The 15218-nt window shown below is 50.0% G+C and overlaps 1 protein-coding gene across 2 annotated transcripts in view; it reads right to left on the reverse strand.

Annotated features, from left to right (window-relative positions):
* Window positions 1-3001: 3001 nt before the first annotated feature.
* Window positions 3002-15218, reverse strand: part of GALNT10 (polypeptide N-acetylgalactosaminyltransferase 10) — a 212798-nt gene continuing 200581 nt past the window's right edge. For both annotated transcript variants that reach the window (XM_045791964.2, XM_045791966.2), the window contains exons 10-12: window positions 13071-13187; window positions 7481-7630; window positions 3002-7029 (exon numbers count right to left, since the gene is read on the reverse strand). In XM_045791964.2, the coding sequence (XP_045647920.1) occupies window positions 6871-7029; window positions 7481-7630; window positions 13071-13187 (426 nt within the window). In that variant the 3' untranslated portion in view covers window positions 3002-6870. The remainder of the gene's footprint in view (window positions 7030-7480; window positions 7631-13070; window positions 13188-15218) is intronic.

Below are 15218 nucleotides of genomic sequence, written 5' to 3' on the forward strand. Positions count from 1 at the left end.
CGGCCTGGAAGACTGTTAGGACCTGGCTAAGACGTTTTCATTTTATCCTAGAGGCCTGGGGGTGAAGTTACAAGCAGTGCCCTTGTTTGTTCTCATCACTAGGCTAAAGAGACCGATTTTCCCTGACCCACCTCTGTATCTCCAGGGCTGAGGACAGAGCTGGGGCCAACTACCGTGGCACAGAGCGTGGACCACCACGAGCCCACGGTATATATTTCGGTATGCATTTGTGTTCTGAATGACCAAGCCCTGGGTTTCGGCAGCCATAGCTGTGAAGAAACTGTCGCAGGGACTTCTCCCAGAATGTGGACAACCCATGGGTTCAGGTCTCAGCTTCCAAGGCTGAGAGGCCAATGGCGGGGGAGCTTTGCGCTCAGCTTCAGCAAAGGCAGACCTGTCATCCCCTTCCTCCCATCCCCAGGCAGGAGCTGGCAGGAGATCAGATGCGACTTCAATTCCAAGTGGCTCATGAACAAAAGCTGCGAAGTTGCTAAGAAACCTGCTTTTCTGAGGGTTCACCAGGTTTTCCTTTGTTTCTATGGCATTGTGTGTGTGAGTGTGTGTGAGCACACCGAGGGCCATCACCCTGCCAGGCCTGCAGCAAGCCAGACCAGGAGGTGAGAACTGCAGGCTGCCCTGGGACCTTATCACGGCCCCCAAGTATCGCCAAGCCAGGCAGCCCAGGTGTTCAGGGGAACAAAGAGGAGCCAGCTGCCTGCGGCCAGGGGTGGACAGAGCTGTGAGCAGCTTCAGGAAGGAAGCTTTGGATACTGAATCCTGGACCTGCTTCAGCAATAGCCCAGAAGCCCTAACGGTGGGAGATACCAACAACAGAACTGAGAAGGGATCCTGCTCCCATCCCCTCCCCTCCCTGAGCTTGGAAAATATTTCCTTGACACGATCAGGGCCACTGCAAAATACCAGATGTAAAGTTTGTAGGACTATACCAGTCCTGGCTGACCATGATCTCATTTGCTCCCCTTCTCCGCATTGTCATATGGGAAATCAGAGGTCTGGGGAGGGGAAGGGGCTTTCTCAAGAACACGTAGCGTATCACAGATGTAGGAACACCCTCTCTCAGAAGGTCTGTGGGCTGCGAATGGAGGGACAAAAGCCTAAAGTATAAGCTGGAACTATATCATGCCTCCATTTGTCCCTTCTTCAAGTACTTATTGAGCCCTTACTCAGTGCCAGGAGCCCCCAAGCCCCAGTCCCAACTGAATAGAGAGAAAAAGAGAATCCAAAACTTTGGGCAAATTGCCGAGTTGTTCAAATCTGTTTCTGACGGAGCGTGCCACCCTCACCCGGAGCTCCCACTCTGTGCCCAGCTAAGTGCTTCAGATCTCTTGCCTTCTACTCTGGCTTGGCGGGCTTGGGGGGACGGGGAGCTAAAATGGGTGAGAAGTGTAATTTCCCCCGTCCTCCCACCTGCACCAGGGAGGACGGACCTTCCCTCCCAGCGAACAGTAATTTTAAGAATCCAACGGCCATGGATTTTTCACTCTGCAGGACCTAGGTGCCTACTGTGCGCCCAGCACCTTGAACGAGTCATTCCTGGCTGTACATATCAGCCAAGGGCACATCTGATGCTCTCACCCTGTCCAGTTAAAAACCCTCTAATGGTTCCCACTGCTTTAAAAATAAAGCGCAGAGGGGCGCCTGGGTGGCGCAGTCGTTGGGCGTCTGCCTTCGGCTTAGGGCGTGATCCCAGCGTTCTCGGATCGAGCCCCACATCAGGCTCCTCTGCTGGGAGCCTGCTTCTTCGTCTCCCACTCCGCCTGCTTGTGTTCCCTCTCTCGCTGGCTGTCTCTGTCAAATAAAAAATAAATAAATAAATAAAATCTTAAAAAAAAATAAAAAATAAAAATAAAGCGCAGAGACTCCTTAACATAGCCCACAAGGCCCTGCAGGGTCTGGCTTCTGCCCACCCCCTCCATTTCTCTCTCCCATTCTGCTCACTGACCTTCCTATCTGTCATGCTCCCCCCACAGGGTCTTTGCATATGTTGCCCCTACACATGGAATGTTCTTCCCTCTCTTCCTTCTTTCCTAGTAAAATAATTTAAACTTTTTTAAAGAAGCCACTGAAATTTTAGAAGAAATTTACTTAATATTGACCTTCTGGTTCCAGTGCTCAAAACCTGCTACCGTGGCCAGTGAACTGGTTCCCCCCTCCTGTTCATCCGCCTTCTCCAAGCTGTGGGTCCACAGCGCCCTCTAGTGGGCTCTGAGTGACAGCACCGGCAGGCAGCTTCGCTCGTGGTCACTGGCAGGCCCCCACCAAGTCTCAACCACAGAACCACGGGTGGAACTGCAAGCATCATCCAAAAACTACCCATTTTATGGGAGAAAACTGAGGCCTAGATAGGGGGCAGGATTTGTCCAAGACCTCACAGTCTGTTGCAGAGCCTGGCCGGCCAGTGCTCTTTCTACCACATGGTATTACATACATCTTATACTCAAAGCATCACAATGTTTTGGTAGGCGGAAATTTGTAGCTGATGAATGAGCACCAGAAATGAACTATTTCATGTTGTTCTGCCCTTTTGAAATCTTCAATTCCTGGCTGTAGTCTGTAGGACCCTTTGTGGGCTACCCCACCTAACCCTGGGAGCTCACCTCCTTCTGTGCCTCCAACATGGGAACTCCTTCCTGCCTCGGGGCCTTTGCACTAGCTGTTCCCTTTGCCTGGAACTCTCTTCACTAAACTGCCTCTTGGCTCACACTCCCTCATGTCTTCCAGCTCTCACAGAGAGGCACTCTTTCACCGGCCAACCAAATGTTGATCCCCACTCGTCTCTCAAACATCTTGTTTCGTATCCTTCATCGCCCTGTTCACATCTAGCATCGTCTTGGTTAGCTGTCAGAGGTCTGCCTTCTTCTCTAGAATGATGGCTGTTGGGAACTTGTTCAGTATCCTGGCACTGAGCAGACACACACTGACAACTTGGGGAATGATGGGGTGGAAGACCGCGTGTGACAAGAACAAGCCAGACAGCACGTTAGAGAAAGTCTGGAGGTTTATTCAACAACAGTCACAATCACAATTGTACACGGTAAGTCAGTTCCTCACAAAGGCTCACTTTTCCAGGCAGGAGAAGAGAGGTTGGTGGTCTTGAGCTTTCTGTTTGCAATACCCAGTCTGCCATCTCCATATTCCCTGCCTGTAGTCCCTTTGGGATCCCAGTCTTCAAGCCAAAAACGGAGCAGCCCAACCCTGTTATCTGACACGGCAGAATCAAAGCCATGTGGGGAGCAGGTGTTAAGAGGACCTTGTCACTGGGGATGTAGGTCCAACTCCCACCTCAGAGGTGGCAGTGGGCCTTGGCTCAAGATCAAGTTTGGACTGAAATATTACTTGGATTTTCACAAAGAGAAAGTAGAAAAGAATTCCAGAACAGGACTGCACTCCTTGCCCCTCTCCCACACTTAAAAATCTTCAGAAAACATTAAAAATGCACTGCCTCCCAGGAATTATAAAAGTTCACCCAACCTGTACAAACTAGGATCGCTGAAGCAAGGAATCCAGATTTCTCAGTAAAGTGCTTTGCTGCTCTTTTGAGACTCGAGAGACAGAAAAATGATGCATGGAAAGAAATATGGAGTCATTTTAAAGGATATCATCTCTTTCTTCAGGAGAAAAAGAATTCAACAGGTAGGTTAGCAAAGTAAAGATAATGTGGACTTCGGGGGTCTGTCTGCTGCACCCGCAGCGAGAAGGGCTCCTTCTCCCCAGGCCTGTGGGAGAACCCCCTTCTGCCTCCGAACTAGCTCTTCCTCAAGGGCAGGATGGCTAGTTCCTGGATGGTTTTCAAAGTTGAAAGCTCCAGGCGGAGGCACGCGGTGGGCTGGCTTTTCACACACGTGTCTGCACACTTGGCTACCTCCCGAGGCCTTGTATTTACAGCAAAGATGCTCCCTGCATTGCCACATGCTTCTGGAGGCCCCCTGCGGAAAGGCTGCTGGGGCGCCCCACGGTCACGATACTTTCCAGCCACACCCTGTTTTGTGACCGCCTGCTCAGAATAAAGAGAGGAAGAGGGGCCCCTATCCTCACCCGCTACCCAGATGAGAGCACCTCCAGACTCCTGGCTGCCTTCCTGAGCAACAGCTGGCAGTGTGAGCCGGAAGCGGAATCTTTGAGACAGGTGGTTTTCAAAAATGAGGCCAAAACAACGAGCGGTCAGGATTTGTAATCTGCCAGTTGGTCGGCTGAGCCATGAACTTCTCTCCCCTTCCCCCGTTACACACTGTCAAGTCCCAGCATCTCCGGATAAGGGCTCAGCAAGACCTGCTCGGGGGAACTAGCCCTCCCTTGTCAAGGGGGCAAACCAGACTTGAAAGGAGAACCAAGGGATGGGAAAGAGGAAGGCTGAGGCCTGCTTGCCGCTGCTCCTGCTTTCCACACGAGTCCCGGTCTTGCCGAGGACGTGGTCAGCCACTTGGAATGGGACCACGTGGGAATCTAGAGAGTGCTTGGCACCCTGGGGGCTGGGATGGGGGCTACAGGCATGGCCTCCAAACAGAGCCCTCCCCCTGGGGTTGCTGAGGCCCTTGCAGGCCACGGACTAAACGAGCTGTCCAGCTGCCCTTTTAATTTGGAGTGTTCCTTGCACGAACTGGAACAACTCTGGCCTCTGGCCCTCGAGAGGCTTCTCCGTCTCAGATCCTGCTCTAGGCCTGTCTCCTGCTTGAAATTAGAAGTTCAGAAACACACACTCATCCAACAGAAACTGCACACGCCACCACCCATGTTTCCCCTCCCCCCAACCCTGCCCCTGTAGGTTTGTCTAGCAAGGCACTAGGAAATTGTTCAAGTTTAGGGATTTGCTGTACATTTGCATTTTTTTCTTTTTAAAAGGCACAGTTTTTATTTTAATGACGCTGCACTGCTTTCTGATGATGACCCCTAATTCAGCTCTCCAAACTGCAACACTCCTGTTCTCCTAGATCCTGGAAGGGGCCTCATCTTCGGACTCCTTCCTATGGAGGGCCACTTCGAAAGATAGAGCACTGATCAGGAAAAGACATGAGGGATCAACAAGCAAGCTTTTGGGAGCACAGGGGCCACCTCTCCTGTCGACAGGTGGCCAGGGCAGGGCTTGTACGGGGGCAGAAGTGGAGGAAGTGATGCTTTGCCAGCTCTATGCTTAATTGGGGTGGTGGTGGTGGTTGGGAGTTTATTCCCTGCCCCCCCGAGATAATGGCCTTGGGATCAGCCAGCATCTCAAAGGCAGATTCGTGGCTCTATTCCCAGATTTATGTCTCATTTAATTGGTAAATGACACAATTGAGAGATCCAACTCTAATTGGAATACTGATTTCAAGTATTTCCCGGACTAGCTGGTGGAAGCCATAGGTTGTGGAATGTGATTTCCATTTCTGAATCAGTGGGTGGCAGGCTGGTTACCGAAATGATTCCTATTAGTTTGGGAGCCCTCTGGGAGTCTGACACATAATTAACAAAGCAAAAGGTAAACAGGAGGGACTGGCATGGAGCTGGGTGCACATCTGCTCGTGGGACACTGGGTGCTTTACTCCACTGCAGCTGGGAGGGTGGTGGAAGGCTGCAGGGCTTCGGGTCTGCGCTGAGGACCGTGGCATACCAAGGTCTCTGGTACGAGCTGCTGGACACAGGTCACCCACCCCCTCTCTCCTGACACCACCAACCTTGGATTTCAAAGATTGTCTCTAGGCTGGGGGGCTGCCTTGACCGTACTACACTTGGCTGGCTCTTTTAAATCACAACATTCCAGAAATCCATACTGGATGCTAGAATACCAGAATCCTAGGTAGCATTCTAGGTTGTGATCCAGTGAGAGTTCTTGGAAAAATTCTGGAGTTCTAGATCAGAACCAGAGCCATGATGAGGTCAGAGGCTGGGCGACTTGCCCATGATCCACCCTGGAGGCCTCCAGACGTTGTGAGGTGAGCACCTCACACGTCTGCTCCTCTCTCGAGGCAGGTAATTGCCCAAGACAGAAAGAGGAAAGCGGAAGCACTGATTGGGGAAATTCCTCCAGTTATCGAGGTTGGAGGTATTCTAACTAGGCCTTCTCCACGGGCCGAGGCCAAGTGACACACAGCTCTGAGCAGCTGGTGGCTGAGCTGTCCTGTGCTCGCAGAGCACTGACGACATTTCAAGTGCCCAGAGAGCAAGGGGAGACATCCATGTGTCCGTGGCGGCAAAGGAGTGTCTGGGGGTCCTGCTTCTGACCCCAGGCCTGGCAGTTGGCCAGTGCTCAATATCGAACACTGCGAGGGTCCAGGTGAGGCCTTCCATCGCATCCCCTGGGGCTGTGACAGAGCACAGAAGCTGGGCGGTAACTGCAGCTAGCCCACGACAGGCAGATACTGAAGGGCTGGCGCCACTGGCCCCAAGAAAGACCTCCTCCCTGTCCTGCTGCTGCTGGCGAGGGCACTGGTGCTGCAAGCTGCCCAGACTGGCAAAAGTTGCCTCTTTTCTAGAGGACCGTCACGTAGGAGCCATCTGAAGCCTAGGCAACCTTGCGGGACCCGTTTTGGGGTGGCCTAAGGCTGCCCTGGCATTCCTCCCACATAATGCTCAAGGGACCTTGGTGACCAAGTTGAAAAGGTCCTCCTGGATTTCCATGATGCCACCGGGGGTTAAAGCAGGCACTGCTCTCTGTGCGGCCTCTTGTGGGGTCTGTTCTCCATCCTACCTCCACCCCCGGGCTTCGGGGACCAGGCGGACACCTTGCTGCAGCTGTAAGAGCCCTCTGTGCCCTGGACCGGTTGGCCAGCACCTCTCGCATCACGGTGCCCACAGAAGCCCTGCCTCCCTTGGGAGAGGAAGGCTGCGGAGGGGCCGGGGACCGCTCCGCCAGGCCTGCTGAGGAGACGTGAGGGCTCAGTTCCTGTTGAATTTTTCCAAGACCGTCGAGTTGGTGTGTTCAAACAGCCACTGCTGGGTGAGAGAAGAGGGGTCACAGGTGTTCATGAAGATCCGGTGGTCACTTTCACTGCAGTCCATGCAGCCGCCGCTGACCGGGTGGTACAGGGTCTTGTCCTAGGAAACAGGGGGGCAGTCAGCCTGGCAGCGCCTGCACTGCGGCCTGAGCCCAGGGCTGCCCCCCCCCCCCCGCCCCCTCCAGGCTTCCGGGCCCTGCCCTCCCTCACCCTTGGCCTGGCCGGGGCGAGCCTTGCCCGGTGAGATGCGCGCCACATCCGGGCCCTAAGCACGCTCGCCTCCGGCCCAATTTCACTGGTTCTCATGCTGTTTTTTGTTTGTTTTGTTTTGTTTTAATGGACCCAGTTGCCAACGTTGAAGATCCTAGAGATTTCACATAAAAATCTGGATTTCTGGCTTCTCTCGAATGACTGAGAAGTCGGGCATGGCGGGTTTGTGGGACAAATGCGTGAGTGAGGGGGCTCTGTCCAGGGAAGGAGGGAGGCACGGCGTGTTTATTCGCCTGTCTGCTTTGCCGGCTGCCCTGCTCCGCCCACACGGCCTGCCTTACTCTGCGGTACTTCCACAGCTGGTTGCCCTTCATGCTGTGGCAGTCATAGAGGGTGACCGGGCTGCTGCTGGAGATGGCGTCAAAGCAGAACTTCTTGGTGTGCTGGGGGTCTCCCGGCCGGATGTCCTCTCTCCAGGTGAAGGTGAACACCTGTACATACAGGGACATCGTCAGGGGGACAGCAAAACCAGGGGACTCTCTCTCTTTTGGAGTGACAGAAAACGTTAAACAGAGAGATCCAGAAAACAGTACTGACCACACCTGTCTCAATCACCCAGCTTCAACAGTTACCAACGCATGGTGATCTTGTTACAGCTTTACCCCCACCATGACCCCCACCCCCGCATTATTCTGAAGCAAATTATAGACCTCACATCACGTCAGGTGTACAGTCTTCACCAAAGTGCCATGACAGCAATAAAAAGTTACCACGAAGTCCTCAATGTCATCAAGGAGCTAGAGTTCAAGTGCTCTTGCTTTGTAAGTTTCTCTTCACAGTTTGAATCAGGATCCAAACCAGGTTCACATACTGCATTTGGCTGAGAAGCGGTTTTTTTCAGCAGCGTTATTGAAGTCTAACTGGCGTACAATAGATCGCACCCATTGAAAGTGCACAACTTGATATGTCCGACTGGTTTACAGCTGTGAAACCACCACCACCATCAAGGTCATCACCCCAAAAGCATCCTCACATCCCCTGTGGTCTCTTCCTCTTGTCCCTCCCTACTCCCCATGCCTCTGGGCAACCACTCCTCTGTTTTCCATCACTAGACATTGTTTGCAAGTTCTAGAATTTCAAATAAAAGGAATCCTAGAGTATGTATTTTTTTTTTTGTCTAATTTCTTCCACTCAATATCATTTTGTTACGACAGCATTTATCAATAGTCTGTTCCTTGCCATCGCTAAGTAGTATTTCACTGCAACATACTCCTTCTACCTGTCCTTAGACATCAGGGGGCTCTCAGTTTTTGGTTATTACAAATAAAGTGGCTATGACCATTTGTGTACAAGTCATTGTATAGACATATACCTTCTTTTCCCCTGGGCAAATACCTCGGGGTGGTATGGCTGGATCATATGATAGATGGATGTTTAAGAAACTGCCAAACTGTTTTCCAGAGTGCTTGTACCATTTACACTCTGACCAGCAGGGCATTCTTCCAGTTCCCCTACACTCTTGCCACCCCTTGGTATGGTCAGTCTTCTGAATTTCAATTTCCATTTTTCCAACGAGTTAACCATTTTTAATGTGTTTATTTGCCACTGATATACCTTCTTTGCTAAAGTGTCTGCACAAGTCTCTTGCCCATTTTTAAACTGGATTGTTTTCTTATTATTGAGTGTTGAGAGTTTTATAAATTCCGGATCCAAGTCCTTTCTCGGATATGTGTTTTGTAAACATTTCCTCCTGGTCTGCAGCTTGCCTATCTTCTCGATTTCCTCTTTTAAAGAAGAGTTTTTGCTTTTTCTTTTTAAAAAGAAGTCCAATTTATCAGTGTTTTTCTTTTATGGATTGTGCTTTTGGTGTTTTATCTACGAAATCATTGCTTTATCCAAGGTCACAGACACTTTTGCCTACATTTTCTTCTAAAAGGTTTTAGGTTTTAAGTCAATGCACCATTTTGAGTTAATTTTTCTCATATAATATAAGGTATGTATCGAAGAATTTTTTGAGGGATATGGATATCCAATTGTTCCAGGACCATTTGTTGAAAAGACTATCTTTTCTCCACTGAACTGCCTTTAAACACTGGCAAAAATTGATTGTCCATATACGTGTGGGTCTATTTTTGGTCTCTTGATTCTGTTCCATTGATCTGTCTTTATGTCAATACCACACTCTTGATTACTGCCAGTTTATAATATATCTTGAAATCAGGCAGTGTGTATCCTTTAACTTTGGACTTCTTTTGCAAGTTGTTTTGGATATTCTAGGTCCTGTCCATTTCCGTGTGAATTTTATAATCAGCTTTTCACTTTCTGTAAGAAAAGCCTGCTAAGATGTTAGGATTTGATGAACTTACATAGTGGTCTGGAAAGAACTGACAACAATTCTGAGTCTTCCAACCTCTGGACATGGCACAGATCTTCACTTATTTAGGACTTCTTTCATTTCAACCAAAAATGTTTTGTAGTTTTCAATGTTTCAGTGTACAGGTCTTTTATCAGTGACAGACCTGAGGACCATATATATATATATATAGTTATAATAAATGCTTGTTTTTAATTTTAATTTCTGATTCTTCATTATTCATATATAGAAATACAATTGGTTTTTGTATCTTACAACTTTGATAAGTTCATTTATTAGTTCTGGTAGTTTCTCTGTAGATTCAATTGAATTTTCCACAAAGATGATCATAGAGTCTTCAAATAAAGATGGTTTTCCTTCTTCGCCCACATGCAGGACTTTTCTTTTTCTTGCCACAGGTTAGAACCTTTAGTACAGTGTCAAATAGAAATGGTAGGGTTGGAATCCCTGTCTTGTTCCTGATCTTAGGGGTAAAGCATTCAGATTTTCACCATTAAGTATGATGCTAGCTGCAGGCTTTTTATAGATGACCTCGATCAAGTTGAGGAAGTTTCCTTTTATTCCTGGTTTGCTGAGAGTTTTTATCAGGAATGAATGTTGGATTTTGTCAAATGCTTTTTTCTGGGTAAAGGTGATTATATGGGGGCCCCTGGGTGGCTCAGTTAAGTGTCTGCTTTCAGCTCAGGTCACGATCACAGGGTCCTGATATCAAGTCCTACATCAGGCTCTTTGTGCAGCAGGGAATCTGCTTCTCCCCCTAGTTGTGCTTTTCCCCCGCTAGTGCTCACTCTCACTCTCTCTCTCTCAAATAAATAAATATTTTTTAAAAAGGTGATTATACAACTAATGAATCATCGAGCCTTACATCGAAAACCGGGGATGTACTGTATGGTGACTAACATAATATAATAAAAAATCATTATGAAAAAAAAAAAATAAAAAGGTGATTATAGGGGTGCCTGGGAGGCTCAGTGGTTAAGCGTCTGCCTTCGGTCCAGGGTGTGATCCCAGGGTCCTGGGATCGAGCCCCACATCGAGCTCCCTGCACCACTGGGAGCCTGCTTCCTCCTCTTCCACTCCCCCTGCTTGTGTTCCCTCTCTCAGTGGCTGTCTCTCTATCAAAATAAATAAATAAAAAATAAAAAATCTTAAAAAAAAGGTGATTATATGGTTTTTCTTTTTCAGTTCGTTAACATGGTGAACCTATTGATTAATTTTCTAATATTAAACCCACCATGCATTCCTGGGATAAATTACATTTAGTCACAATGAATTATCCTTTTTATATACCACTGGATAGGATTTTCTAAAGTTTTGTTGAGAATTCTTGCATCTATGTGCACAAGGGATACTGGTCTGCAATTTTCTTATAATGTCTTAACCTGGTTTTGCTACTAAGGTAAGGCTGGCCTCACAAAATAAGTTGGGAAGTATTCCTTCCTTTTCTGGAAAAGTCTCTGTGGAATTGGTAAAGTTTCTTCTTTAAGTGTTTGGTAGAATTCACCAGTGAATCCATGTGGGCCTGGATTTTTCTTTGAGGGAAGGTTTTCAACTACACTGTCAGTCTCTTGAGTATAATCCTGTTGTTTTCCAGTTGGGCTGGTGAGAACAGGCACCATCCCGGGCCCTGCATGAGCACCGGGCATGGCTCCCTCTCATCCACGCAGGATTTCTCCAGCCCTGGAAGCTCGCTCACATCCATGCACGATCAGCTCTCTACCAAATGTCCAAGGGGGACTTGGTAAATCCCGCAAGTTCTCTCTGTGTCTGGCGCTCTCCTCACCCATCCTCTATTTTGTGAATTTCAGCCCCACTGGTCTCCAACAGCCTCTGTGCTGTCTCCCCAGCTCAGAAGTCGGCTTGGTTCCCCCGGGGTCATCATCCTTGACCTGTGGCCTGGAGACTCTCTCAAGGAAGGACTGGGACAGTCATAGGGCTTACCTTGTTTTCTTGCTATCCCTTGAGGATTACTGTCCTCCACTGGCTGATGTCTGCTCTCTTGAAAACAGTTTTCCACATATTTTGTTTGTTTTTCAGTTGTTTCTGGCAGGAGGGTAAATCCAGGACCCATTACTCCACTCCATCTTGGCCAGAAGTGGACATGATGGTGGCAAAGGAGTGGTACTGGGAGCTCTTGCCTCCTGATTGCTTCCCAGGCCCTCTGTAACTTAGGGGCTGCGTTTTAGATTCATATTTTTCCCTCTGCAGGCTCACTACAGCGCTCTGCTCAGGGTGGTTGAGAGCCCTGGGGGATCTAAATCCCATTGGGGCAACAGGGTTGCCATGCTTCCCATTTCAGAGGGGGGGAGGCTGGCACAGCTACACACCCAGGTGCCATTTTGTTGCTTTTTGAGGGCATCCTCAGGCATTAATGTGGACTCTCTGCCACACAGTGAGGCTCTTCTAGGCTGAGCAACTCGGGCATATTCTATCCAGGCCCCATGCTGTTCCTGGTCTCTTTTAGGTCCTAGGGTGGGGTGGGTGCGGGGAGCAGTCTTGGAGAACACAGGAGAATCAGGGAAGGAGAGCCTTGGAGAACACAGGAGAATCAGGGAAGGAGAGCCACTTCTAATAAGAATTGTTATCAAGAAAGGAGGAGGGAGAGCAACAAGGATTTCCGAGGGAGGAGCAGACACCGTCAGGCTGGGCACGGTGCCCATCTGAGAGGCGGTGCTGTTCCTTCTCAGCACTCACGCCACGCATCCCTTCTGAGTTCTGTTTTTGCAGAGGACCCACGATATAGGCTTCTATCCGTTTGCACTTCCAAAATGCCAGAAAACCCATAGTAAGGAGGCTATAAAAATTTAACCTTGAACCTTGAACCAAGATTCAGCGGATGTGGTCTGATTTGGGGGTTAACTGCTTGGAGGAAGGGATCACGGAAGAAGTTTCTTGGGGTGGTGGTTTTTCCTGCGTTGCCGGCTTGCACTCTTCATTTTTCTGATAACACCCCTTGGGCATGATCTCCTGGAGAAGACACCCTCTTCACTCTTCTCCCCATTCTTCGGGTGAGGCTGACCACACCACACCCCCAGCTCCAGGAGTGGGTATGTGACCTGGGCCTAATCAATATGAGGACTCTATCATATCCCTATTGTAACTGGCTCAGGAAAGCCAGTTTGTGAGTGACCCAGGGCTTTTCCAGAACTCTGGAAAGGGACGTGCCTTTTCATGGAGGGATGGGAAGCCTTTGCAGCTGGTGGTCCCATCTGCTACCACATGGGAAGAGCCAGGTGAAAGATGAAGCCCACAGAGAGGAGGCAGAGTTGAGACCCTGGAGGGGTCCCACTGAACAGCACTTAAGCTTTACAGTGACATGAGCCAGTTAGTTCTCCTTTTTGTTGAAGGCCACTGGGGCTGAGTGTCTTTCCTGTGCAACTAATGGGCCAGATTGGTGATTTTATTGCAATGTGAAGGATTCCTCTTTCTAAGGTATTCAGGAAGCTCTTATAACTCCTCCCCTGGGCTAACTTCTGTCACTCATCATTGACCTGTGACCTCTCTCTCCCAGGCTGCACAGGGTAGCTGGCTGTCCGTCCCTGAGGACTGGCCCTTACCTGCATGTTGTTCCAGGCAGCCTCCCCGCGGCCCCGGACGCAGCTCTCCAGCCTCAGTGGGGAGCCCAGGGCCCCATGCTTCGTGTCGGCACACAGCCCCGTGCCCACGTTGTGGATCTGAAAGAGACAGAAGGAACGAGGGGACCAGTGAGCACCAGGAGCTCTCCCTCCTCCTTTCTTGATAACAATTCTTATTAGAAGTGGCTTTCCTTCCCTGATTCTCCTGAGTTCTCCAAGGCAGCATGTGACTGCTCCCCACACCCACCCCACCCTAGGACCTAAAAGATACCCTCCTGGGACTCTGCTGGGGTGGGAGGAGGGAACCCTACAGAGACATCAGATAGGGAGAGCTCTGCAGTGTCTTAAAAAAGCTGGCCCTGGGCTGGGGGACGTGCCCTGTGCCTCTCAATAAGGGAATACTCAGTGCAGAGAGGAGCTCCTCCAGAGTCTGCTTGGTCTTAGAGCCTGCAGAGTCACGGGGTGGCAGTGGGAGGGGCTAGAGGTGGGTGGGGGGCGGGATTCAAGGGACTCCCTGGTTCTCCTCCCAGAGAATTTGATTCGCTAGGTCCAGCAATCGAATTTTATTCCCATTTCAGGTGATCCAGGGACCATACCTTGAAAACCACCCTAGAAAAGGACATGACATCTTTGCTGTAGGGTCTTGGGCTCTCGGCCTTTTATAGCAGGTGAGTGGAAAAGGGTTCTCGATCCCAGGAACAACAGGAGTTGCAGTGAGATGGGTGTGGTGTGGTAGGAGGAGCACCTGCTGGGAGCGGAAGGCCTAGCAGCTCCCAGTTAGCCAGCCCTCACTAGCTGACGGCCACCGCGGAGCTGTCGCACCCTGGAGTTCCTGCCTCATAGAAGCACTCCGATTTTGATGGAGGGTTTGGAGTTGTGGTGGCCGTGAAAACGTGCCACTCCGTTGTCCTGCTGCAGGGAGTCTGACTGCCCAGCGGCCGTGTTCTGAATCCAGTGTGTCTGACCGGAGGCCATGCTCCCGTGGGCTGCTTCCAGCCAGCATCTGAGGGTGGCGGGGTACCGTGGTAGGCCCGTTCCTGACGGGCGCCAGACCCCTGTGAGCCGGCTTGAAGACCGCTCTGTTACTTGGCACTCCTCCTACCCCACCCCTTCTTCCCCCTCCCCCCTCCCAGAGGGCGGACCAGCCCCACAGTGAATCTCCCAGCCTCTCCTGGCCCCCTTCTCATTTCTTCTCTCAGATGTCCCCCCAACCAGTCTCTTGGTGTCTGTTTCTCAGAGCACCGGACCTAATATAGGGGAGAAAGCCCATAAACTGGCAAAGAAATGAAGAGCTTTATGAGGGAAGTCAATAAGACACATCATCTAGAATATTTGCGCAGGTGGCGGGTAGGGCTGGCCAGACAGCTTAGTCAGGAAAGGTCCCTCTAACTTTCAGTGTGAAGTCGAACAAGTCATACCTGGTGTTTCTGCCGGCCCAAATGCATGTGTCCTTCCTCTGGTAACAGCACCCTGATTTTCTATGGGGCTACCGCTCCTTGCCCACTCTGTGGCCTGTCAGAGTATCTGTCCTACCTCTGCTTGTCCCCTTCCGCCAGTGGCCGAAGGGATCACTGCAGAGCTAAGAATAAGACCTGTGCTGGCTTTACTGGGAAGGAGGCATAGGCTCTCTGCTGATTGGCCAAGCTGAGGGTTTGTCAACCATCTTGCTATCCTCAGCATGAGGCTAACACAAAAGGAAGCAGAGATAAACAGGAGAAAAAGAAACTGACATCATTTGAGCTCCTGGATCCAGGTGTGTCTGAAGCCACAGCTACCCAAAGTTTCTATGAGAATGAATAATTTTCTCTTTTCAATTTAAAAAAATTAAAAAAAAATTTTTTCTCTCTTCATTTTAAATTGCACTTCTGTCACCTACAAGTGAAGGAGATCCAACTCTGATGCTCCTTGTCCCCAAGCCTCAATATATGCATCTATAAGGGAGTGCGTCCTCTCAGCTCAGAGACTCAGGAGCCAGAACCTGGTGATGCAGTGCTTCTCCCCCTTGAAGACGGCCTGCCTCCCTCAGCAGGACTGGCTTTATGAGTGTGTGACATGGGCAACGGCCCAGGGCCCCTCACGCAGAAGGGCCTGTCATTGGTTTAAAGTTCTGCTATCGTTGTCTTAAAATTT

The sequence above is a fragment of the Ursus americanus genome, chromosome 15 (genome assembly GCF_024610735.1).
Source record: "Ursus americanus isolate L20-20 chromosome 15, mUrsAme1.1.p, whole genome shotgun sequence".
Taxonomy (NCBI): domain Eukaryota; kingdom Metazoa; phylum Chordata; class Mammalia; order Carnivora; family Ursidae; genus Ursus; species Ursus americanus.